Here is a 24,074-nt window from a genome sequence, read left to right as displayed (position 1 = left end):
AAATCCCCTACTATGACTGTAGTATGATTAATTTTTTCACTCATGTCCATCAAGAATTGCTATATTTAGGTGTTACAATGTTGGGTCTATAAATTTTTGAAAGAGTTACATCTGCTTGTTGGATTGCTCTCCCTTTATCATGACATAGTGTTTTTTTTCTCTTCTTATATTCTTTGTTTTAAAATCTATTTTGTCTGATCTAAGTATTGCTAACACAATTTTTTTTCTATTCCATTTGCATAAAATATCTTTTTCTATCTCTTTACAATTAATCTGTGGGCTTTTTTTTTGTTTTGTTTGTTGTGAGGTGGATTTCTTGTGGATAGCATATATAGGTCTTGTTTTCTTATCCACTTAGGTACCATGTATCCTTTGATTGGAGCATTTAAGCCATTTACTCTTAAAGTGATTATTTATAGGCACATATTATTGCCATGTTATTCTCTTAACTATATTCTTCTGTTTTTTTTTCTTCTTCTTAAAGAAGACCCTTTAACATTTCTTGTATAAATGAAATTATTACATAACCACTAGCACATCTCCCCTGAAGGGTGATGCCAGAGGATAGTGGTTGGAATAGCCTCTGTCTCTAAGGCACACAACATAGTCACTATATCCCCTAAATCTGCCCAGATCTTTATACCTCGGCCCAGGTAGCCAACTCTTCATCCAGGCACCAGCGCCACAAGGTTATGTAAGAAGGAATCCAGAGGGTGGAGTATTTTTTTCTCCCAGGCTGACACTGTATGTTGGGGAATGCTCTACTCTGAAGGATGAGGTCTGTGGAATGGGAGAGTGAGTCAGCACAGGGATCCTGGCAGCTGTCCCTTCAGGTCTCTCCCCAGAACCACAAACCCCAGTCTCTTCTCACATGACTCTAGCCTGTTTTACTCTCCCTTCCCCAAGACCCACTGTGAGTAGCTGTGAACGAGATTTTTTGAGTTGACTCTTTAAGAAGGCACCTGTGTATCTAGCACACTGCTGTCTCTCACTGGCAGACAGAATCCCCAATACTCTTTATAGCCAGATGTTATGTGGGTGCCTCTTACCGGCTCTGGTGCTCTAGGCTGGGGAGTCCAGCTTGGAGTTGAGACTCTAGACTTCTGAGAGGGAAACTTGCAGCTGAGATAGTCCTCTGGGATTTCAGCAGCCACCCATTAAAATAGGGCCAGCCTTTTTCACATCTGCTCTTTACTAGTCTTTATGAAATTTTTGTAAATCCTTTGTTATAAAACCTCTTCCGCTACTCATCAGCTGTTTTTTCAGGCTGATTAGTCTATATTTTAGTTGTATTCCCAGTTTGGTTCTGGAAAGAGTGAGTGTAACATTCACCTTCTCCCACCATCTTGAATCTCTCACAATATCTTTCCTTCTAAGGAGGAATAACATTTCATTGTATGGATGGACCACATTGTGTATATCCACTCATCCATCAGTGGAAAGCTTGAGTTGCTCCCATGTTTTAGCTATTGTACATAACATTGCTGTGAACACAAGTGTGCACATACTCTTCAAGACCTTGCTTTCAGTTCTTTGAGTAAACACCCAGAACGGAGGTTGCTGGATAACATGGTAGTTGTCTTTCTTATCTGAGGAACCTCCCCACTGTTGATTACAGCAACTATAGACTTGTACATTCCGTCCAGCAGTGTACAAAGGACTTAGTTTGACTTTCTTTGCAAGAGTGGACATACAAAGGTAAATAATGCCATATATCTGGACTTAATGTTTCTGGGATCTGTAGTCTCAGATCCGGGTGTGAGCTCAAGTGCTCTATGAATTGTCCACAGGTTCTCAGAGTCAAAGGAGCTATCCTAGTTTGAGCGATGCAAGGTTTCTTGGGCCACATCGGGGGAATGAAAGCATAGTGAAGGTTATGCAGCTGTAATCTTGTTACCACGTCATGAAAAGTGTAGTCTCCATTTGTGTGGCTGATTTTAGAAGATGTCTCCCTCCATGTTCTTCCTAAAAGAATTGCAGTTCTGTTCAGACATCCAACCAGATGAATGCTTTCTGGCTGCCCGAATAGCCTCTGCCAGCCTCCGGCCCCTTGGGCAGATGATCCACACTGGCTGGGGTGCAGGAGAGGGTGGATAAAGGCCTTTGGATATGTTGACAATGCTATCAGCCATTAAGGTTTTTAGGCATGGGTATATCTATCTATATTTCTGTAGACATATCTATTTTTTTTGTCTTATTTCTCACAATTCTGGATGTGGAGTAGTTCAAGATTAAGGCACTTGGCAGATCCATTGTCTGATGAGGGTCTGCTATCTACTTGTAGAGAATCACCGCCCTGCTGTGTTTCCACAGCGTGATTTACATATGTGTGTGTACATATATGTGTGTGCATATGTGCATATGTTTGTGTGTGTGTATTTATCTGTGTGTGTATATGTATGTGTGTGTGTGTGTATATATATATATATACATATATATATATATATATATACATATATAAATTATTTTTAAATGAGAGGAGGGGATAGAGTGAGACAGACCCTCACAGGTGCCACCCCGACAAAGATACATCTGGCAAACCTTGTTTGGGGACAAAGCTCAAATCAATTTAGCCACTGGGTGGGAGGAGATGACAGAGAGAAGGGGGAGTAGGAGGGGAAGAGAAGGAGATTTTCACTTCTCATTTGTACCCTGACTGGGGATCAAACCCAGATGTCCGCATACCAGGTTGACACTCTATCCACTGTGCTAACCAGCCAGGGCTGTCATTTATATATATATATTTTAAAGAGCATTCTTTGATTTGATATTTGAAATGATATTTGAGATGTGTCTTTTTTATTAAATTTATTGGGGTGGCATTGGTTAATAAGATTATATAGGATTCAAGTGTAGATTTGTATAACAGATGACCTGTATGTTGCATTTCGTGCCCACCACCCCAAATCAAACCGCAATATTCAATGATTATATATTTGGGCCCCTTTAACATTTATTACCAACTTTTCTTTGACAACTATCATTCTGTTGTCTCTGTTTACGAGTTTCAGTTTTATATCCCACACATGAGTGCAATCTTATGACTTTTCTGACTCAATTATTTTGCTTAACACAATATTCTCAAGGCCCATCCATGTTGCTGCAAAAAGCAGTATTTCATCTTTTTTTCTGCCTTTAGGGCATCTTGAGAGCACAGGTAGGCTTTAGGGAGACGAAGATGGTGAGAAGTCTGCTTCAGGCACAGAGAGTGGGCACACAGCCTGGAGGCTGAGAAATGAAGACTGAGATGTGAGCACAAGCCTTGCAGAGGCCTGCGAATGAGGGGAAACGAAAGGAAAATATAGACCCTTCATGGAGGGGACAGGGAAGGGGAGATAGAAAACCCTCCATACAGAAAACAGAAAAGCTGCCCAGTTCCCTCCACCCAGCATCCCCTGTCCCCAATGACCTGTCCACCCTGCCCTGATACCCCTGCCCTGTTATACCAGTCCAGTTTTCTTTTCCGGTTTCACCTACTCTGTCCCACCTGCCTTGTTCCTCCACCCAGAAATCCCTTACCCCAATGCTGTCCCTCTGCCCTGTCCCCCTTGTCCTGACCCCAGCCCTGTCACTCCTGCCCAGTCCCTGTACCCAGTTCCTCCCATCTGACCCCCTGCCCTGTTTCCTAGCCTTGTTCCATCACCAGCATCTCGTGTCACCCTGCCCAGTTTTCCCCCACCCTGTTCCCCCTACCCTGTGTCCCCTACCCTGTCCCTCCTGCTCGGATCCCTGCCCTATCCGCCCTGCCATATCCCACCTTCCCTGTCCCCCGTGCCCAGTCCCTGCTGCCCTGTTCCCTCCACCCAGCATCCCCTGTCCCCTCTGCCCTGTTCCCTCCACCCAGCATCCCCTGTCCCCTCTGCCATGATCCCTCCACCCAGCATTCCCTGTCCCCTCTGCCCTGTTCCCTCCACCCAGCATCCCGTCCCCTCTTCCATGATCCCTCCACCCAGCATTCCCTGTCCCCCTGACCAGTTCCCTCCACCCAGCATTCCCTGTCCCCCTGCCCTGTTCCCTCCACCCAGCATCCCCTGTCCCCCTGCCCTCTTCCCTCCACCCAGCATCCACTGTCCCCTCTCCCCTGTTCCCTCCACCCAGCATCCCCTGTCCCCTCTGCCCTGTTCCCTCCACCCAGCATCCACTGTCCCCTCTGCCCTGTTCCCTCCACCCAGCATCCCCTGTCCCCTCTGCCATGATCCCTCCACCCAGCATTCCCTGTCCCCTCTGCCCTGTTCCCTCCACCCAGCATCCCCTGTCCCCCTGCCCTGTTCCCTCCACCCAGCATCCACTGTCCCCTCTCCCCTGTTCCCTCCACCCAGCATCCCCTGTCCCCTCTGCCCTGTTCCCTCCACCCAGAATCCCCTGTCCCTCTGCCATGTTTCCTCCACGCAGTATCCCCTGTCCCCCTGCCTGTTCCCTCCACCCAGCATCCCCTGTCCCCCTTCCCTGTCCCCCCTGCTCAGTCTCCGCTGCCCTGTTCCCTCCACCCAGCATCCCTGTCCCCTGCCCTGTTCTCTCCACCCAGCATCCCCTGTCCCCACTGCCCTGTTCCCTCCACCCAGCATCCCCTGTCCCCTCTGCCCTGTTCCCTCCACCCAGCATCCCCTGTCCCCTCTGCCCTGTTCTCTCCACCCAGCATCCCCTGTCCCCCTGCCCTGTTCCCTCCACCCAGCATCCCCTGTCCCCTCTGCCCTGTTCCCTCCACCCAGCATCCTCTGTCCCCCTGCCATTTTCCCTCCACTCAGCATTTCCTGTCTTCTTGCCTTGTCCCCCCTGACCTGACTCCCTGCCTGTGCCTTCCACCGAGCATCACCTGTCTGCAATGCTCTTTCCCCCATGCCCCGATACTCCTGCCCTGTTCCTCCTGCCCAGTTCCCTTTTCCGGTTCCCCCTACACTGTCCCCCCTACCCAGTTCCCCCTGCTCTGTCCCCCATACCCTGTCCCCTCTGTTTGTCTCCTTTGCCCTGTCCCAACTGTCTTCACCCTGCCCTGTCTGCATGGCCTTTTTCTCTCCACTCAGCATACCCTGTCCCCCGTACCCTGCCCTCTCTGCCCTGTCTCCTCTGCCCAAACCCTCCACCCAGCATCCTCTGTCCCCCTGCCCTGTTCTCTCCACCCAGCATTTCCTGTCCCTAATGCCCTCTCTCCCCTGCCCTGTGCCCCCTGTCCTGACCCCTGCCCTGACCCCTTGCCCTGTCACCCCTGCCTTGTTTCTTCCTTCCATAATCCTCTGTCCCCCTGTCCTGTTCTAGCATTCCCTGTTTCCTCTGCCCTGTTCCCTTCACCCAGCATCCCCTGTCCCCCTGCCCTGTTCCCCCTGACCTGTCACCCCTACCCTGTCCCTTCAGCCCTGTCCTCCATGCCCGGATCCCTGCCCTATCCCCTCTTCCCTGTCCTCTCTGCCCTGTCACCCTGTCCTATCCCCCATGCCCAGTTCCCTCCACCCAGCATCCCCATCCCCCTGGCCTGTTCCCTCCACCCAGCATCCCCTGTCCCCTCTGCCCTGATACCCCAGTCCTATTCCTCCTGCCCTGTCCCCCTGTGCTGTTCCCCCTGCCCTGTTCTACCCCTGTTCCCCCTGCTCTGTCATCTCCATGGAAGGTCCCCTGTCCCCATTGCCCTGTTTCCGTTATGGAGGGTCCCCAGTTCACCCTTCCCTGTTTTCTCCATGGAGGGCCCCGTCCCCTCACTCACTAACCTCTGAGAAGCGTGTGTTCCAGTCTCTCATCTTTTCTCAGCCCCCAGGCTGCGTGCCCACTCTCCGTACCTGAATCACGTTTCTCACCATCTTCATCTGTCTAAATCTTACCTGTGCTCTCCAGACACATCTCAAATATCATTGCAGGTGTCAAATCACAGAATGATCTTTAAAAAATATTAACCAGATCACCTGACCAATGGAGAGAGTGGTGATCTAGGACAATGAGGCCCAAGTTCAAAACCCCGAGGTCTCTGGCTTAAGCACTGGAGCACCGGCTTGAGTGGGGGCTCACCACCTTAGCGCGGGCATGCTGAGTGCGAGGTCATCGATGTGATCCCAAGGTTGCCAGTGAACAAGGGGTCACTACTGGGCTTAACCTCTCCCCTGACCCCCTCAAGGCGTGTATGAGAAGCAATCAATAAACAACTAAAGTGAAACAACTACCAGGTGATGCTTCTCATCCCCTCACTTCTCTCTCTCTCTCTCTCTCTCTCTCTCTCTCTCTATATATATATATATATATATATATATATATATATATATATATATATATATACCAGATCATGTCATTCTCATGCTTAAAATCATTGTTCCGAGAGTGCTGTCAACTCACCCTCCCCTACACTCCTGCCTGTCCTGCTCTCCCTGCCCTGGGCTCTTCTCTTTGGTGTTGACTTCCCCAGTGCTGAACGTGGGCAGCTCTAAATCCTAAGTCTGAGCGTAAATATTACAAGAACTTGGGGAGGCCTTCCCTGAACCTGCTGGAGAGTCACCCTGCAGCGGCCCCTACGCAAATCTGTGGGGTAAAATGTGGCAATAGGTCACAGAGCTATGACAGGTCACAGAGGTAAGACAGGTCACAAAGGTAAGACAGGTCACAGAGGTAAAATAGGGACAGCCCTGGTTCAGCCAGGTTGGACAAGGTACCAGGTGTTCTCAACAGTGGGAAGGGGCAGGAGAAGGGGTCAAAGATGCTGTAGGAAGGACTCAACCCTTGTCCTGTCTTTGAGGCTGGAGGAAGGGAATGTGAGCCAAGGGGTGCGAGTGGCCTCTGAAGCCAGGAATGGCTTCGGCAGGGCCACAGAAGGAAGCTGTCCCTTAAGGAGTGGATTCTGCAAGACGCTGTGAGCAGGAAATGGGGCCTCCAAAAGCCGTCAGGGAAGAGTCAGCCCGATGAACCCCCTGAGGTTACTGACCCACACTACCTGTGACCACACACTGTTGTGTGGGCCTCCCTGTTTGAGGTCATTTGTTAGGGCAGTAGTAGAAAACCAGTAGAACCCCATCACTCCCTACTCACATCACCTGAGTCTGTTTACTCCATGGGTCTTAGTATCTTCTGGAGTCCAGTGTTGTTCCTGTGCACCTGTCCATGTCCCAGCCCCTGTCAGGTAGTGTGCGGAGGCCTCGGCCCAGGAGCCAGGTCCAGAGCCCCACGGAGACGGAGGTGGAGGACACACACTGATGAATGAGCTCAAAACTGTGCAACTCTATTAAATAACACAGTAATTCTGACTACAAATTGTGGTGGTGTTTGTAAAAGGTGGAAAGAAACAGATGATATCTATGGTCACTTTTGAACGATTCTGTGCTGTGGTTGTTATAGACAGTTCTAAAGTCCACAGAAGTTTTTAAAGATATTTTATGTTTGCTGTCTGCTTTAAAGGGAGAAGGTGCATTGATGAACTGTTTCTATTAGTACTAATACTGACACATTTCTTACCTGCAATGTTCTTTTTCAAAGACTTTATTTAATAAGCAGCAAATCCTAGAATGGGATTTACGTTTCAATTGGAATCCAAATGCGATCAGACACTGTTTCTGATAGGACAGTAGCTGAACGTTTTGAATTGTGTGTGTTAAACGTGAAAGAAACAATGTGATATATTGACAATGTATTTCAACAATTCATTATACATGTCACTGAAAACCTACTTGATTACACTGTAATATTGTATTATTCAGGAAATTGCTGCAATTCTGGTAAAGTATGTAAGTTATGTACGCAGTGAAAACGTAATGTTTTCTAAATAACCAAAATGGTATTCTGACACTTCTGATAGGGAAAGACAAAGAAAGGCTAGTGAGTTTACATTAGTGTTAGAATATCTTCTGGAGCTTTGTATGGTATACAGTTTGATATTAAGAGAAGAATAGCAGAAAGTATAGAAAAACATTTCCTTTTGTTTCAAGGTTACTTCTGGGTTCATCTATAGGCATTAGCTATCTGGAATTATTTAAAGGTTGAGGATACCATGATAGAAAATTGACGGGTAGTTTAACAATGGCTCTTTGATTATGCACGTATTTTGAGACAAGTACTCTGTGTAATGTAGAAAATATCTCTAGTTTAAACTTAATGTCTTTCTAATTCTATATGAATTACCTATCTGGAAATATGTAAAGGCTGAGGAAACCATGACATTACATAGACCGGTAATTTAAGAGTGGCTCTTTGTTCATTCACATATCTTGAGCCAAGTACTCTGTGTAATGTATAAAATATCTCTAGTTTAAACTAAATATCCTTGTATCATTTCTTGTACATGTGCAGTTTGATGGACTTGCTACTCATGTTTGCTAGATGATTGAAGTTATCTTTAAATTCGGGGCTAACAGCTGTTTTCCACCTAATTTTTAAAGTCTATTTACACAATAAGGTGACGTCTTCACTGGAGAAATCTGATTTTACATAGAACTCTGTGTGTTGGTAAAAGTCCAATTCATAAATGAAGCACTGCTAGGTTAAAATAAGACTTTAATTAGCCTCAGATTTAAAAGTTTCCAGAGCAAAAAATACATACTATGTAATCACAAAAGCCTGAAGTTAGTTTTCAAGTGGAAACAAACATGCGGACGAGAAAACCATCTACAGAACACTTGAAATGGGTTTTGGTAAAAACCCGGATACAACGAGAAGGTAAATCTGATGTGTAAAAAGCGTTAACCGTTTTCCTGGAAGAAAGAAATATCTTCAGAAGTATGATCTGATCTTTGGACAAGTTCTTAAGAAAAGTACAGTAACAGTTATTTAAAACCACACATTTTCGTACGTTTGAGAGTCTAAGCACTGTTCGTGTATGCACGTTACTGTGTAAGAAAACTGAGTACTATCGCAACTTCTAGTGAATATCAAAATATTGCCAAGCACTGCTTCCCCTGAGGAGCACACAATTCTGCAACTCTATTGAAGAATACAGTGAATTTGACTACAAATTGTAGTGGTGTTTGTACAAGGTGGAAAGAAATGAATGATATCTATGGTCACATTAAAACGATTCTATGATGTGGTGGTTATAGACAGTTCTAAATTCTTCGGAAGTTTTTAAAGATATTTTTTGTTTCTTGTCTGCTTTAAAGGGAGAAGGTACATTGATGAACTGAAAGACGCATTTCTTACCTGCAATGTTCTTTTTCAAAGGTTGTTTATTTAATAAGTAGCAAACTCTAGAACGGGTTTTACGTTTCAATTGGAATCCAAACGCCATCACACACTCTTTCTGATAGGACAGATGCTGGACTTTTTGAATTGTGTTTGTTAAACTTGAAGGAAACAATGTGATGTATTTTCATGTATTTCAACAATTCATTATATGCATCACTGAAAACCTACTTGATTACAGTGTAATACTATTAAAGGAATTGCTGCAATTCTGGCAAAGTATGTAAGTTATGTACGCAGTGAAAATGTAATGTTTTCTAAATAACCAAATTTGTATTCTGACTCCTCTGATAGGGAAAGACAAAGAAAGGCTGATGAGTTTAAATTAATGTTAGAATATCTTCTGGAGCTTTGTGTGGTATAAAGTTTGATATTAAGAGCAGAATAACCCTGGCCGGTTGGCTCAGTGGTAGAGCGTCGGCCTAGTGTGCAGGAGTCCCGGGTTCGATTCCTGGCCAGGGCACACAGGAGAAGTGCCCGTCTGCTTCTCCACCTCTCCCCCTCTCCTTCCTGTCTGTCTCTCACTTCCCCTCCTGCAGCCGAGTCTCCATTGGAGCAAACATGGCCCAGGTGCTGGGAATGGCTCCATGGCCTCTGCCTCAGGCGCTAGAATGGCTCTGGTTGCAACAGAGCAACGCCCCTGATGGGCAGAGTATCGCCCCCTGGTGGGCATGCCAGGTGGATCCCGTTTGGGTGCATGCAGGAGTCTGTCTGACTGCCTCCCCATTTCTTGCTTCGGAAAAATGCAAAAAAAAAAAAAAGAAAAAAAAGAGCAGAATAGCAGAAAGGATAGAGAAACATTTCCTTTCATTTCTAGGATACTTCTGGGTAATCTATATGAATTACCTATCTGGAATTATGTAAAGGCTGAGGAAACCATGACATTTCATAGACCGGTAATTCAATAGTGGCTCTTTGTTCATTCACGTATCTTGAGCCAAGTACTCTGTGTAATGTAGAAAATATCTATAGTTTAAACTAAATGTTTTTGTAACACTTCTTGTACATGTGCAGTTTGATGTACTTGCTACTCATGTTAGCTAGATGATTGAAGTTATATTTAAATTTGGTGCTAACAGCTGTTTTCCACCTGATTTTTTAAAGCCTTTTTATACAATAAGGTGACTTCTTAACTGGAGAAATTTGATTTTACATAGAACTCTGTTTGTGGGTAAAAGTGCAATTCATAAATGAAGCACTGTTAGTTTAAAAGAAGACTTTATGTAGCCTAAGCTTTGAAAGCTTTCTGAGCAGGAAATACAGACTATGTTATCAAGAAAGCCTGAAGTTAATTTTCAAGTAGAAAGAAAGTTGCAGATGAAAAAAACCTTCCTCAGAACATTTGAAACTGTATTTGGCTAAAACCCGGATACAACGCAAAGGTAAATCCGATTTGTAAGAAAGCATTAATCATTGTCCAGGAAAAATAGAATATCTTGGGAAGTATGATCAGATTTTTGGACAAGTTCTTAAGAAAAGTAGAGTAACAGTTTTTTGAAACCACACTTTTTCATTCAGTTTAAGAGTCTAAGCACTGTTTGTGTATGCACATTACTGTGTAACAAAACTGAGTACTATTGCAACTTCTAATGAAAATCAAAATATTGACAAGCACTGTTTTTCCTGAGGAGCAAACAACTATGCAACTCTATTAAATAACACAGTAATTTTTACTACAGATTTTGGTGGTGTTTGTAAAAGTTGGAAAAAACAAATGATATCTATGGTCACTTTTGAACGATTCTATGCTGTGGTTGTTATAGACATTTTTACAGTCTACAGAAGTTTTTAAAGTTTTTATGTTTGCTGTCTTCTTTTAAGAAAGAAGGTATACTGATGAATTGTTAATTTTATTTCTAATAGAGATGCATTTCTTACCTGCAATGTTCTTTTTCAAATGCTTTTTACTTTTTAAGGAGCAAAATCTAAAATGTGGTTTATTTTTCAATTGGATTACAAATGCAATCAGACACTGTTTCTAATAAAATAGAGGCTGACAGTTTTGAATTGTGTATGTTAAATGTGAAAGAAATAATGTGATATATTGACAATGTATTTCAACAATTCATTATACGTGTCACTGAAAACCTACTTCATTACAGAGTAATACTATTCAGGAAATGTTGCAATTCTGGCAAAGTATGTTAGTTACGTACCCAGTGAAAATGTAATACTTTCTAAATAACCGAATTAGTATTCTGACTCTTTTGATAAGAAGAGACAAAGAAAGGCTAATGAGTTTACATTGGTGTTAGAATATCATTCAGTTTGAGAGTCTAAACACACAAGGTATAGGTACATTACTAGGTAACAAATGTAAGTCCTATTTCAATTCCTAAAGCTGCTTTACCTGATGAGCAGACAACTGTGTAAGTCTTGTAAATACTACAATGAATTTGCAACCAAACATACATATGAGTGACATTATCTCAGAAAACTTGTAACTCATCTTAGGAGAAACCACATACAAAGAATAACTAAATGAGCTGTGTAATAAAGCATTAAGAATTTTGTTGAAAGAATATATCTTGAGAAGTATGAACTGATTTTTACAAGTTCTTTCAAGAAGTAAACGAAAAGTTATTTTAAACATAACCATTTCATTCAGTTTGAGAGGCTAAGCACACACAGTGTAGGTACATTACTGTGTAACAAAACTGAGTCCTATTTCAATTCCTAACGCTGCTGTACATGAAGGGCAGACAACTGTGTAAGTTTTGTAAATACTACAATAAATTTACAACCAAAAATACACATAAGTGACACTATCTCATATAACTAGAAACTCATGTTAGCAGAAACCTGCATAAAAAAATAAGTAAATGAGTTGTGTAATAAAGCAATAAGAATTGTGTTGAAAGGATATATGTTCTGAAGTATGAACTGATCTTATACAAGTTTTTTTGAAAAGTAAACTAAAATTTATTTTAAACATAACCATTTCATTATACGGGCCTTAGGAATTGGGATAGGGCTCAGTTTTGTTTCACAGTAATGTAGTTATACCAGAAGAGCAGACAACTGTGTAAGTCTTGTAAATACTACATTAAATTTGCAACCAAACATACACATGAGTGACACTACCTCATAAAAATTGAAAATCATGTTAGCAGAAACCCGCATACAAAGAATAACTAAATGAGCCATGTAATAAAGCATTAAGAATTGTGTTGAAAGGATATATGTTCTGAAGAATGAACTGATCTTATACAAGTTCTTTTCTTCTTCGTATCTTGGCATTTCCTAGATGTTATATCATTGATGGTTTTTATTCTGTTACCTGGGTCTGTCCCAGGCTGGTTACATTAATAAAGTGGCAGCTGGCTGGGCAGGAAATAGATTTTCCTAGGCTTTCCAGCTCAGGGTTCATAAACCTAGATATTAGGTGAATTTCTTGCTTTTTTGGGGGGAAGCTGAATCTTTTTCTTTTTCTTCAAATTTTGGCTGTATTCCTCCTTCGTGGGAGTTTTCTTTGATTCTGGTCAACATCTGGTAAAATAGGTTATACAGCAACATGGATGGAGCAGGGGGATCCCTTATGTGCCTATGATAAAATCTTAGGCAAAGATGGTGGGCTTGAACTAGGGCAGAAGTAAAAGTGATAAATGGTTGGATTTTGAATACTTTCAAGGTTAGAGCCAGTAATTTGACAAAGGGTTGTTAAAGTTAAGTATAAACAGGCTTCTCAGGATTCATCTGCCTTCATATACCTCAGAGCTGGGATTCCAGAGGGGCCATAAATGACTTAAGAGAACATTTCACATCTTGAAACTAGAAACAAGAGTTTAAATGTTGTCACATGAGAATCTAATTATGGGAGCTAAAGTGTTAGTTCTCCAACCTAAACCTGCAGCCAAGATTTCTTTATTTTTGGAGTCATCTCCCTTTCTATAATCTCTGGGTTTGACTATCTCCCAATTCCAGTTGGCATGAGTGCCAGTTCTTTCTCCCATCTTACATTCATTACCTGTGGATGTTTCAGCCTTCTCCTAACCTTCCCTTACAGTTGTCCAGAAGAAATGATGGTGGCTGTTTGTGGGGCATGTGTGTGTGTGTGTGTGTGTGTGTGTGTGTGTGTGAAGGGGGGAGAATGAAAGACAGTTGAAAGCAAGCACTGTCTGTACTCTATTCACAAACTTGACTCTAAGATAACTGAAAACCTAATATGAAATAAACACTTTAAGAAATACAAATACTGTTAGTGGTAAACTACTTTATTGGTAGGACTAACAAAGTACTAATAGATGAAAAGAAGCAGCAACCATTTTGGGCAAGTAGAGTTTCTGCTTTCATTCTAAGATGGGCTTCATTTTCGCTTTTAAAAACTGCGGGCTATACTGCTGTTATCCAGGAGCTGTAAAAACTTGGGTAAAGTTCTTCTCTTTCTATGTCTTTCCCCCCCCTCATCCATAAAATACCAGCCTTCCTATTGCCTCCTGATCTTAAGTGTCTCAGAAAATGTAAAACCTCATTTAACCAATATTTGATGACTACTGGAAAACAGTATGCTTGATGTTGGGAGAAATACCACGCAGTACAAGCTACAGGAAACAGGTCCCTGTCCTTCTAGAGCAAGAAATTCGCATGAAACAGACCAGCGTGAATCCAGTTGTCAGTCAGTACAATCTCCTGTGTGTTGTCTTGAATTATCAAGCACATAAACTGCTGCAACTGCAGTGAACGCTCACCAGCTAATTCATAAGGTGCCATGCTAAGGCGGAAAATGCAGAATTCCCTCATATTTTCACTTTTAAAGAAGTGAAATTAAGGAAAGTTTATTTGGGTTTGCTACCTGCTGTGTATTCAGAGTGGATTCCCTTACCTGCCCCTGGCAAGGCTAACCTAATCTCACTTTCTCCGCAGGACAATCCACACACCCTAATCTTGCTCTGGGTCTAGAGGTCATGGACTACGGCCATTGGCCAATGGGCTCGTTCCTTCTCCGCTGCGGGGTGGGACCTTGAACCTAAACCTTGGAAACCCGCCCCGCCCCCCCCTCCCCGTACCTGCCGTGCGTGCGTGCGTGCGTGCGTGCGTGGCGCCCTGCGGCGCGAGCCGTTTTCTTCAGCGTGTGGCGCCCTCAGGCGGCAGCGGGGCCTCAGTGTGGCCTCGAGGTCTTAGCGCCGGCCATGGAGCCGCAGGGAAAGGCGCGAACGTCCAGGTGCCCAGTCGCTCGGCCGGAGGCCTGGAGGTCTCAGACGCTGGACGAGTGGGAGCAGCGGGAAAGCGGCAGAGCGCCCGCGGCGGCGGACCCGGGCGAGGAGGCGGACGGCGCCAGTGCCGACGGGCTGTGGGAGCTGCCGGTGGAGCCGGCTGAGCGGAGGCCCGAGTGCAGCCGCTGCAGGTGACCGCGGGGCGGAGCGCGGGGACTGGGGCCGGTCGGCTTTCGGAGGAGGCTGCGGCGACCCGGCCCCGAGGAGCGCTGGCTCTGGCGTCTCAGCGCCTGGGGTGGCGGGTCGGATTGCTGACCTTGTAATCACTGTGAAATACTTGTCACAGCTTTTTAGGAAGAAGCCGGCTATTTAGGTTCGTTATTATTTAGCCTCACTTCCTGCAAGACTCAGCGTGTCATGTGAATCGCAGACCTAAGTTCGGCTGTCAAGAAACTTAAGGGTCTGATGGGGAAGCAAGGCTTAATAACAGTAGTGCTTGTAATAGTTCACACTTGTTTGCATAAGTGACAGTTATCTCACAAAAAACCCAAAGTGAATGAGAAGATAGAGACAATCCAAATGGCTATGACAGTAGTTAAGATTGTATTCAGAGGTCGGTCCGGGGAATGCAGGTATGGATTAAACAGACAAGGTCTCTACCCTTCTTGGGACACTTAAGGTCTAATGAAGAGACGATTTATTAAGCAGGCAAGGCCACCAGCCGCTAAGGTTATTGGATGCTCGCAATGTGCGGATTGTTTACTTTTCAGGATTACCCCATTGTGCTGGTGCACTAAAGGATTGAAGGGCTGCTTTCCCTGCTTGTTTGAATTTTTTTGCTATTCAGATGTACTGTTTTCTTTATTTCCTGGGTGTTCAGGATTCTTTGGTTACTGAAGGTCTCCATCTATCACCTGTCTCACTGTTGCCCTTCACAGTTATAACCATTAGTGCCTCTGCTTCCACTCCTCCGCATCACTACAGTTTGTCATCAGATCCTACACTGTTGTGCAATGATTCTTGCTAAAGTCACCGGTAATCTCCATGATATGAAACCCAATGGATCCTTTTCTGTTCACTTTTTACCAGATCTCTTGGCAGCATTTTGTAGTTGAATACTCACTTCTTGAAACACTCTTTCTTTGGCTTCTGTTTGATTTATCTGACTTCTCTTCCCTTGTCTTCTTTGCCTGTTCTACTCAAACTGTAAATGTTGGGCTTCTTCAAGTCTTGATCCTAGATTCTCTTCTCTTCTAACTCCACGCACTTCATACAAGTGATCCGACCAGTTTCCATGAGTAAGTTATTACCAATATCTCTAGCCTACCAGTGTTTAACCTTTTACATCTCATGGCACACACAAACTAATTACTAAAATTCTGTGGCATACCAAAAAATATATTTTTTACTGATCTGATAAAAAAAAATAGGTATAATTTTCACTGTTTTATACCAGATGGCAATTGTATTGGCTGTTGTGATTTTTTTCATTTGACAAAATGTGAGATATTGCATGTTTTAAAAATTCTGGTGGCACGCTGGTTGAAAATTGCTGCTCTGGCCCATACCTTAATCCTGAATACCAGATCTATGCCTTCCGTTAACCAGTGTTTAATGAGTGCTTTGCTAATCAATTGTAATACAGTGGCATCTGTGTCCATATGGAGTGTTTATTCAGGTTGTTAGTGGATACAGATAATAAAGCAGTAAACAAGAAACCAAATAGTTAATTATGGTTTAAAAAAAAACCCTGCAATGAAGGAAAGAGTTGCTGTGATAGAAAATAGCAAGAAGGTGTCAGGGAAGATTTTTCAGGAGAGAGCACTTATGTTGAACTTTGAAAGGAGGAGAATCCAGACAGGAGGAAAGTGTTACCAGGAGGGGAACAGGACAGACTGATGGAAGGTCTGTGCCACTTGAGGACTTGGAGTGTTCTACTTTGCACATTTTGACCGTTTCCGAGGGCTGGATTGTAAGACCTCAGAGAAGGAATCTTGAATGTAAGGAACTTTTTATATTTTCTAAGTGTACTATGTATAATAGACAGTCAATAAACTTTTGAGGATGATTAATAATTCGTGTCAAAGAAGGGACTGTATACAGTCTATGAACAGAAGGGGTGTTGAATACGATTTATTGAAACAAGTTTTCTAACAGTATTTAGAGATAATACTTAAAAATTCTGAAAGAAAAGTGTTTCAAATATAAATCCAGGGCTAGGCTATCATGCTAGCTTTATCATGCCGTTTTTAGTCTATTTAAAACTGCTAATTATAAGTGCAGAGTAAACCTTAAAAAAATTAGTCTCCTATGTTTAGCAATGATTTCTAATTTTTCTGATCTGCTTTCCTCTTTTAATAGACTTTATTTTTTTAGAGAAGTTTTAGATTTACAGCAAAATGGAAGTGCAAGTTACAGAGATTTCTCATATAGGCTTTGCTCCTACCCAAGCATAGTTTCTTCATTATCAACATTTCCCACCAGAGTGGCACATTTATCACAGCCGATGAAGTATAATGATACATTTTTATCACTCAAAATTCATGGTTTACATTCAGGTGAACTCTTGGTGTTGTGCATATTTTAAGTGTGACCAAATTTCTAGTAATATATACGTACCATTGTAGTATCATACAGAGTATTTTCATGTCCTAAAAATCCTTTGTTCTGTATTTTTATCCTTCCATACCCCCTAACCTGATCTGCTTTTTAAAAAATAAAAATGAATTGCTAGGGTTTATCTTGTTTTCTGTTACACTTAGTTGATATTTTAGGGTTATGATGTGTGCCAACATTTCTGCACTTTGCTTTTCCTACTAAAATTTTCTACCTTTTAAAAGCTCTTCTCCCTATTGGCATGCTGTGCATTTTCTTTGTTTTAATTGGTTAGAATACAATTCTAGAAATATCTTCTATTAGTTATTATCAATAAAATATAAACTAATTGATGTTATCCATAAAATTAGGTGATAGTTTTCCTGGCTGCATGGCTTGGTTGGTTAGAGCATTGTCCTGAAGCACAGAAGTTGCTGGTTCTATTCCCAGTCAGGGCACATGCGGGAATTAATTGATTGTCTCCTCCTCCTCCTCCCCCTTAAAAATTAATAAAGAAAATTTTTTAAAAAATTAGGTGAATATCAATAAAATATAATCTAATTGATGGCTTTTTATATTTTATTTCATTAGACTGTAAGGGTTTTATTAGTCTCCTTAGTGACCTTTATATTTATGTATAATAATTTTAAAAACTAAAAAGTACCTTAGATTTGAGTGATTAGTAAGTCACAATTATTTGGCCATTTATTTAAAACAATATTCATTTCTCTAAACATATTATTATAATTGTCACAGCCTGGGTAGTTCCAAAATATGATTTTGTTCAGGAAGTTCAAAGTCAATTTAACTTCTCAATAGAACATGCTCTTTAGAAATACAACTGTATTAAACATGAATGAAATATTCTTTAAAAGATCTCAAGTTAATTTGTTACTGCAAGATACAGCTTTTATGAAAAGTGTGTTTAGTTGGAAGGAACAGCACGTACAGAAGTGCAGTGTCTAGAGTATAATGTACTTGGAGAGGTTGGAGGAAATGAGGTGAGAGAGGAGGCTGCACAGGTTGGTTGTTACACTGGAAGGGGCCAGATAAGCTTTGTTGAGTGGTTTGAGCCTAATGCACTAGAACCCAACATATCAGCCACTAAAGTATTTTTATATGTGATCGGGGAGGGGTGACAAGTTTTACTTCTATGGATGTTAGCTATTAATTTATTCTCTATTTATTTAAAATGCCGTCTGGAAGGTGATAACAGTGGTGAAAGGCTTAAGTAGGAAGAGTTAGGGCCTCGTTCCAGTCAAGTAGCTAGTCATCTTAAGTATACTTTTATATTCTGTGGCTATTGCTAAGAGCCTGAGGACAAAAGGTAGAAGCACTTGCAAATTACTGGTAATAAGAATAATGGAATAATGTCTAAAGACAGAATATATATTTTAAATCTGTCTGAGGGAGGGAAACAGGAAGGAGAGCACACACACAAACTGACACAGCTAGACCTTGAGACAGACATTTTTCTCTCCAGTGTTTTCTACTTAAAAGTACAAAATTATAAGGATTATAATGAACACACCAATGTATTTAGTACCCATTTATTGAGCACGGATCATCTGCAGCTGACCTATCAGGCCTAGGTATTTTATGTACGATATTCCTTGTAACTTTATTCTAGAGCTGATATTATTAAATGATGAGGGGTCAAGGTAACAAGTAAGTAGCAGAATTGGGTCTCCAGCTCCAGCGCATTTGGTTCCCAGCTCATGCAAGCACTTGACCTTGCTCCACACTTAACGCTTGCTGAAGAAAACTTAGGATTTATTTTGCAAGTAGTTGTAGTCACCAGTTGAAGTGGAGCCACTAAGCCTACAAGAGTAGCTCTGATTTTTATCCTCTTGAAGCTGAAGTATGTTTATGTACGGCCAATAGTCATGGCTGTCGTCGCTATCCACATGCAGGTTCTCATTTTTTTACCATCTGCCTGAATCCAATGGGAACCTACATGTGAATGGCCATGATGATGGCTCCTGGCCATATGTGAAACCAGTAGCCAGGGCTACCATCACAGCAGCCTGGTCCATGCAGGTTCGCATTGGATTCGGACAGTCGGTAAAGAAACAACAGAGCCCAAAACTGGCGGGCCATCAACTTTAATCCTAGCTTGCACCTGGCAGGCAAGTAAAAACACACACTGGCTCCAAAACTCACTCACTCAGTGCTCACAAAGCTACTGACTTATCCGAGTTTCCTAGAATCAATGGTTTCTAGCTCACCAGACTTATTCACCTCTGTTCCCCATCTCCTTCCTTCTCCCTGCACAAACTCTGCACAAACTGGCTTCTCACTCAGCACTCCACCATCTTGGTTGCTTCTCCTGGCCTCTCCACGTGGCCTTTCTCTGCTCTCCTCTCTGCTCTCCCCTCTAATGTTAATCTCAGGAACCAAGAGGGCAAGCTCCTGTTCTGCCCCTATTTTATAGTGTAGAAATAAAAACCTTTAAAGCAATATACAAAATAGGGAAGTCTCTAATACAAAGTCACTTATCTGAGACATGATGGGATTGTACCACCCCACATCAAAAAGGGTGGGAAAGGCTTAGCCCTAAAACCAAGCCCCAGGCTACAAGGATCCTGCCTGCCCACAGCCCACCCTCAACACACATTAATATCACCTGGGCAACAGGCTTCCATGTGGGCAGCCCCATCTTTAACAAAGTGAGCATAATATATTTTATCTGCCCAACACCATACATAAAATATTTAGCACAGTAATATAAAAATGTCTAATTTATGTTTATTTCTTTCTCTTTACCTTTTCCTCCTCTTTTTGTCTTCTATTTCCTTCATCCCTTCCTCTTTTTCCTCCTTTTTCCCATTTTCATTTCCCCTCCATGACATATCATTATTATTATTTATGACATTTGTTTGTTTTGCTGTTAGTCAACTTTTTCCATGGTTGGGTAGTTTGTTTGTTTGTTTTTTCTGAAGCTGGAAATGAGGAGAGACAGTCAGACAGACTCCCGAAAGCGGCCTACCGGGATCCACCCACCAGGGGGCGACGCTCTGCCCACCAGGGGGCGATGCTCTGCCCCTCCTGGGCGTCGCTCTGCCTCGACCAGAGCCACTTTAGCGCCTGGGGCAGAGGCCAAGGAGCCACCCCCAGCGCCCGGGCCATCTTTGCTCCAATGGAGCCTCACTGCGGGAGGGGAAGAGAGAGACAGAGAGGAAGGAGAGGGGGAGGGGTGGAGAAGCAGATGGGCGCTTCTCCTGTGTGCCCTGGCCGGGAATCGAACCCGGGACTTCCGCACGCCAGGCTGACGCTCTACCACTGAGCCAACCGGCCAGGGCCTTTTTTGTTTTTTTAGATTCAGAGATTAAGGACATTTTTAGCCTTCTTTATTTATTCTATAGTAAATAATTTTGCATGTGTTACACAAAAGTGTAAAATATTTCTACTGATGGGATAGCTGGTTTTAGGAACCACTTTAATCTTTGACTTCTTGATTTCAGGAAGGATGTTATGTTGTTCTCTGTAGTTGGCAGGTAGATAAGGAGCATAGACTCTGTTACACACAGACCTAGAAGCTCACTTTGGTAAATCATGTGGATAGTCTTTATTTATTCAGTCATTATTTATTTATTACCCAATATCCAATAAGTATACAACTTGGGTTATAGAAAAATAGTAAGAAATTGTTCTCTCTAAAATTTATAGTGAATTGAGTGTGAGAGAAAAGATGTATAAATAACTAGTATTTAAGACAAATTATGAAAATATAAGAGTTTGCAGAGGGAATAGTCATTAAGTTAATTTATTATTAAGAAAGATGTTTGCTATTTTTAAATTTGTATTTCTGTAGAAGAGGATAAAGTAAATAATGGCTTAACAATATAGGTGATTACTTTGTGGAAGATCCTCGGTCACAGTTGATTTGTCACTTTGTCATTAACAGTAGGTACTTTATGTAAGTGCTATAGGTAGTCATTTTTTTACACAAGGCTTCTGTTTTTCAAGCATCTGGTTCCTCTGAAGGGTTCTTTAATTATAATAACACTAAAATTTTCTTATTTATAGATTAAATTATTTTAATTACATGTCATAATTGGTTTAAAAAGATAAGATGTACTTCTAATATTTATACTACATATCTATGTGGTTATATACATTTATTTTATATATTTATATATTAATGTATGAGGTGCTGCATAAAACAGACAAATTTAGATATACAAAGGAAGAGCTAGTATGAAATAAAGTATTTACAAATATCTTGCTAATTATGATGGAGTCATATTATTATTACCCATTATTTAGAGGCATAATGTATACCTATGGTGAGGTTCAGTATTAACGATAGTGAAATGTGAATCTACAGTACAGTTAATCTTTATAATTTCTACTTTTTAAAGTTCATATCATATCTGATTAGATTTTTAATTCTAATCAAGGGTTTGAACTAGATATAAGAAACAGCTCTGTCATGTATTTGTTAATAATGACTGTGTAGTTAGACTTTTTTCAATATAGATTCTTTGTGGTTGTATATAGTTCTTTGCGAGTGCCATTGTTAACACTCCATGTTATAGAACTTCTCCTTTTCTATCAGGATACCACATATCTTGATGCATTATCATCTACTATACCAATCCAAGGAGGGTTTGTTATTCTACATACTAATCATTAGTAACACTTAATTATAAATAGAAGTGATTTTCTTTTCTTTTATACCCCATTGGGTCATTTTATTTAACTTACTTTAGAGAGCCCTGCTTTAGGCGTGGTCTGGGCACGAGTCTCTGAAAGTCTCAACTAAAGATACTTATTTTCTTTATAGACTTGCTTCCTTTCCTATAAATGATTTTATTTTCTAAGCTTATCCTTCCTCTACTCTTGAAGTCGGAAAAGTGTAGTGATAAAAATAATTTGGGGAGGTATGATAATATTGTTATTTATATTTGAAGCAATCAGACATAGTAGAAGTTATCTATTTTTCTTCTTTTATGATGTAAACGTTTACCATAATAAATTAATAAAGAAGAGCCTTTTAAAAATTGATTATATTGAATATAGTTCAGAAATTTAAAAACTACAGTTTGTAGTGCAAATTAAGTTTCTTTACAGTGACAGTAGAGGGCACTGTGGTGTTTAGCTTTTCAATGCTTGTTTTAAAATTACCAAGTTGTTGGCATTTTTATGTGTAATGGAGTGTCTCTATTCAGCTAATCTATTGAAGGTGATAAAACTCTTTGTTCTTTGCTTTTTCACTCTGTTGAGACTATAAAAATTTTGTTGAGTATTGAGAAATTTGAGGTGCACTATTTTACTGTGTTCTATTGTACATTTGCTTTTCTTTAAAGTGGGTAAAAGCAATCTTTCAAAACTCATAATTCTTGTAAACCTTCACTAGTCTATGTGAGGTTTTCTTGATTAAAATTAGTATTAGGAGAAAAGTCATTTTCAATGAATATTATGTATGAAATTTTATTAAATTTTTGAAAAATGTGTTTTATCGGTTCTAGCATCTCTGGTCACATTTCAGCTTTCATTTCATTTGCCTTCTGGCTATCAGAGATAGCATGCCCAGAGAGACAGATTACTCTTGTATTACAGATTTCACTTCAGAAGCCTGTCAATCTGAGTCTGACAGGAATCCTACATATTTATTCCTATAATCCTTAATGAGAAAATAAAGAATAAAAGCTTATTTTATAAAATTTCCTCAGGGAAATTATTTGAAAATTTCATTTATATTTTAGGAATATAATTAAGATTAATTAGATCATATGTATTTTAAAGAAAATAAACCACAATGATGGAAAACAGTACTTATAATACATTTCCAATGTGTTATACATGGGGAAGAGGGAAAGAGCTCAGCTCTTACTTAGGTCATTCTGTTATACATGAGCTGAAAAATAATAGTCATAAGTGATTACAGTTTTATAACATTTGCCTACAATTCATTCAGTAGTTATTCCCTAGAACTTTCTTGGTACTTTATTTCTAGTTATTTAAAGGAAGAGCTTGGAAAACCTGTGATGCACTCAAGATGACATAGCAAGATAATGGCATTGTCAGTTGATGCTTGTTCACTTATCAGTTTTCCTTTCTTATTCTATACAAATTCTAGAAGCAGTTTCGTTATTATTTTAAATTAATGTTCATTATTTATAAACAGTGTTTTGATGTGTAATTTTTCTGTTACTTTTTGTCCTGTGAACTATATAAGTTTAAAGGAAGGAAGGAATTTTCTGGCACATCCAGAACGAATAAGCTCCACGAGAACAGGAATCTTTGTTTTGTTGTCCCAGGTGCCTAATCTGGCACATAAGTTGGGCATACAATACTATTTGAATAAAAATTTGCTGAATTTATAAATCGTTTAATCCAGTATTAATTTGAAATATTTAAATCTTTAAGAGTTAAGTTTGGATGTAGGAAGAATTTCGGTAAGATTTTATTTATTTATTTATTATTTATTTTTATTTTTATTTTTATTTTTGTATTTTTCTGAAGCTGGAAACGGGGAGAGACAGTCAGACAGACTCCCGCATGCGCCCGATCGGGATCCACTCGGCACGCCCACAAGGGGGCGACGCTCTGCCCACCAGGGGGCGATGCTCTGCCCCTCCGGGGCGTCGCTCTGCCGCGACCAGAGCCACCCCAGCGCCCGGGGCAGAGGCCAAGGAGCCATCCCCAGCGCCCGGGCCATCTTTGCTCCAATGGAGCCTTGGCTGCGGGAGGGGAAGAGAGAGACAGAGAGGAAGGAGGGAGGGGTGTGGAGAAGCAAATGGGCGCTTCTCCTATGTGCCCTGGCCGGGAATCGAACCCGGGTCCCCCGCACGCCAGGCCGACGCTATACCGCTGAGCCAACCGGCCAGGGCCTTGTAAGATTTTAGATTGAGGAGAGGCATTATTGTACAGTTGTCTACTAGTTTGGTAGGAGATAGTTTAACATTTTGAAAGCTAATCATCAGCACATCGTATACAGATCATTGTGGAGGAGGAAATTATGAGGAAAATTGCTGTTAAATTATACACAAATAAGCACAAATTCATATTGTAAAGTAACTTGCTAAATATAAAGTTGATCAGTTGTAATGCAGAATATTCTAAAGAGCTATAGTTTTTTAGTTTGGTGTAAGTGAAATTAGACTTAGGTTAATAAAGGAGACATGATTTTAAATAAATAGGTAATGATGTTTTATGAGCATGTCAAAGCATAAG

At 41.3% G+C, this 24,074-nt stretch overlaps 1 protein-coding gene across 1 annotated transcript in view; it reads left to right on the top strand.

Moving 5' to 3' along the window:
- Nucleotides 1-14,219: 14,219 nt before the first annotated feature.
- Nucleotides 14,220-24,074, top strand: part of LOC136386829 (tRNA-uridine aminocarboxypropyltransferase 2-like) — a 40,211-nt gene continuing 30,356 nt past the window's right edge. Inside the window, exon 1 of the mRNA XM_066357961.1 lies at nt 14,220-14,488. Within this exon, the coding sequence (XP_066214058.1) occupies nt 14,274-14,488 (215 nt within the window). The 5' untranslated portion in view covers nt 14,220-14,273. The remainder of the gene's footprint in view (nt 14,489-24,074) is intronic.

This window comes from Saccopteryx leptura, unplaced genomic scaffold, assembly GCF_036850995.1.
Source record: "Saccopteryx leptura isolate mSacLep1 unplaced genomic scaffold, mSacLep1_pri_phased_curated manual_scaffold_16, whole genome shotgun sequence".
Lineage (NCBI taxonomy): Eukaryota > Metazoa > Chordata > Mammalia > Chiroptera > Emballonuridae > Saccopteryx > Saccopteryx leptura.
Note: the sequence above shows the minus strand (reverse complement) of the source record. Positions and strands in the feature narration are given on the sequence as shown.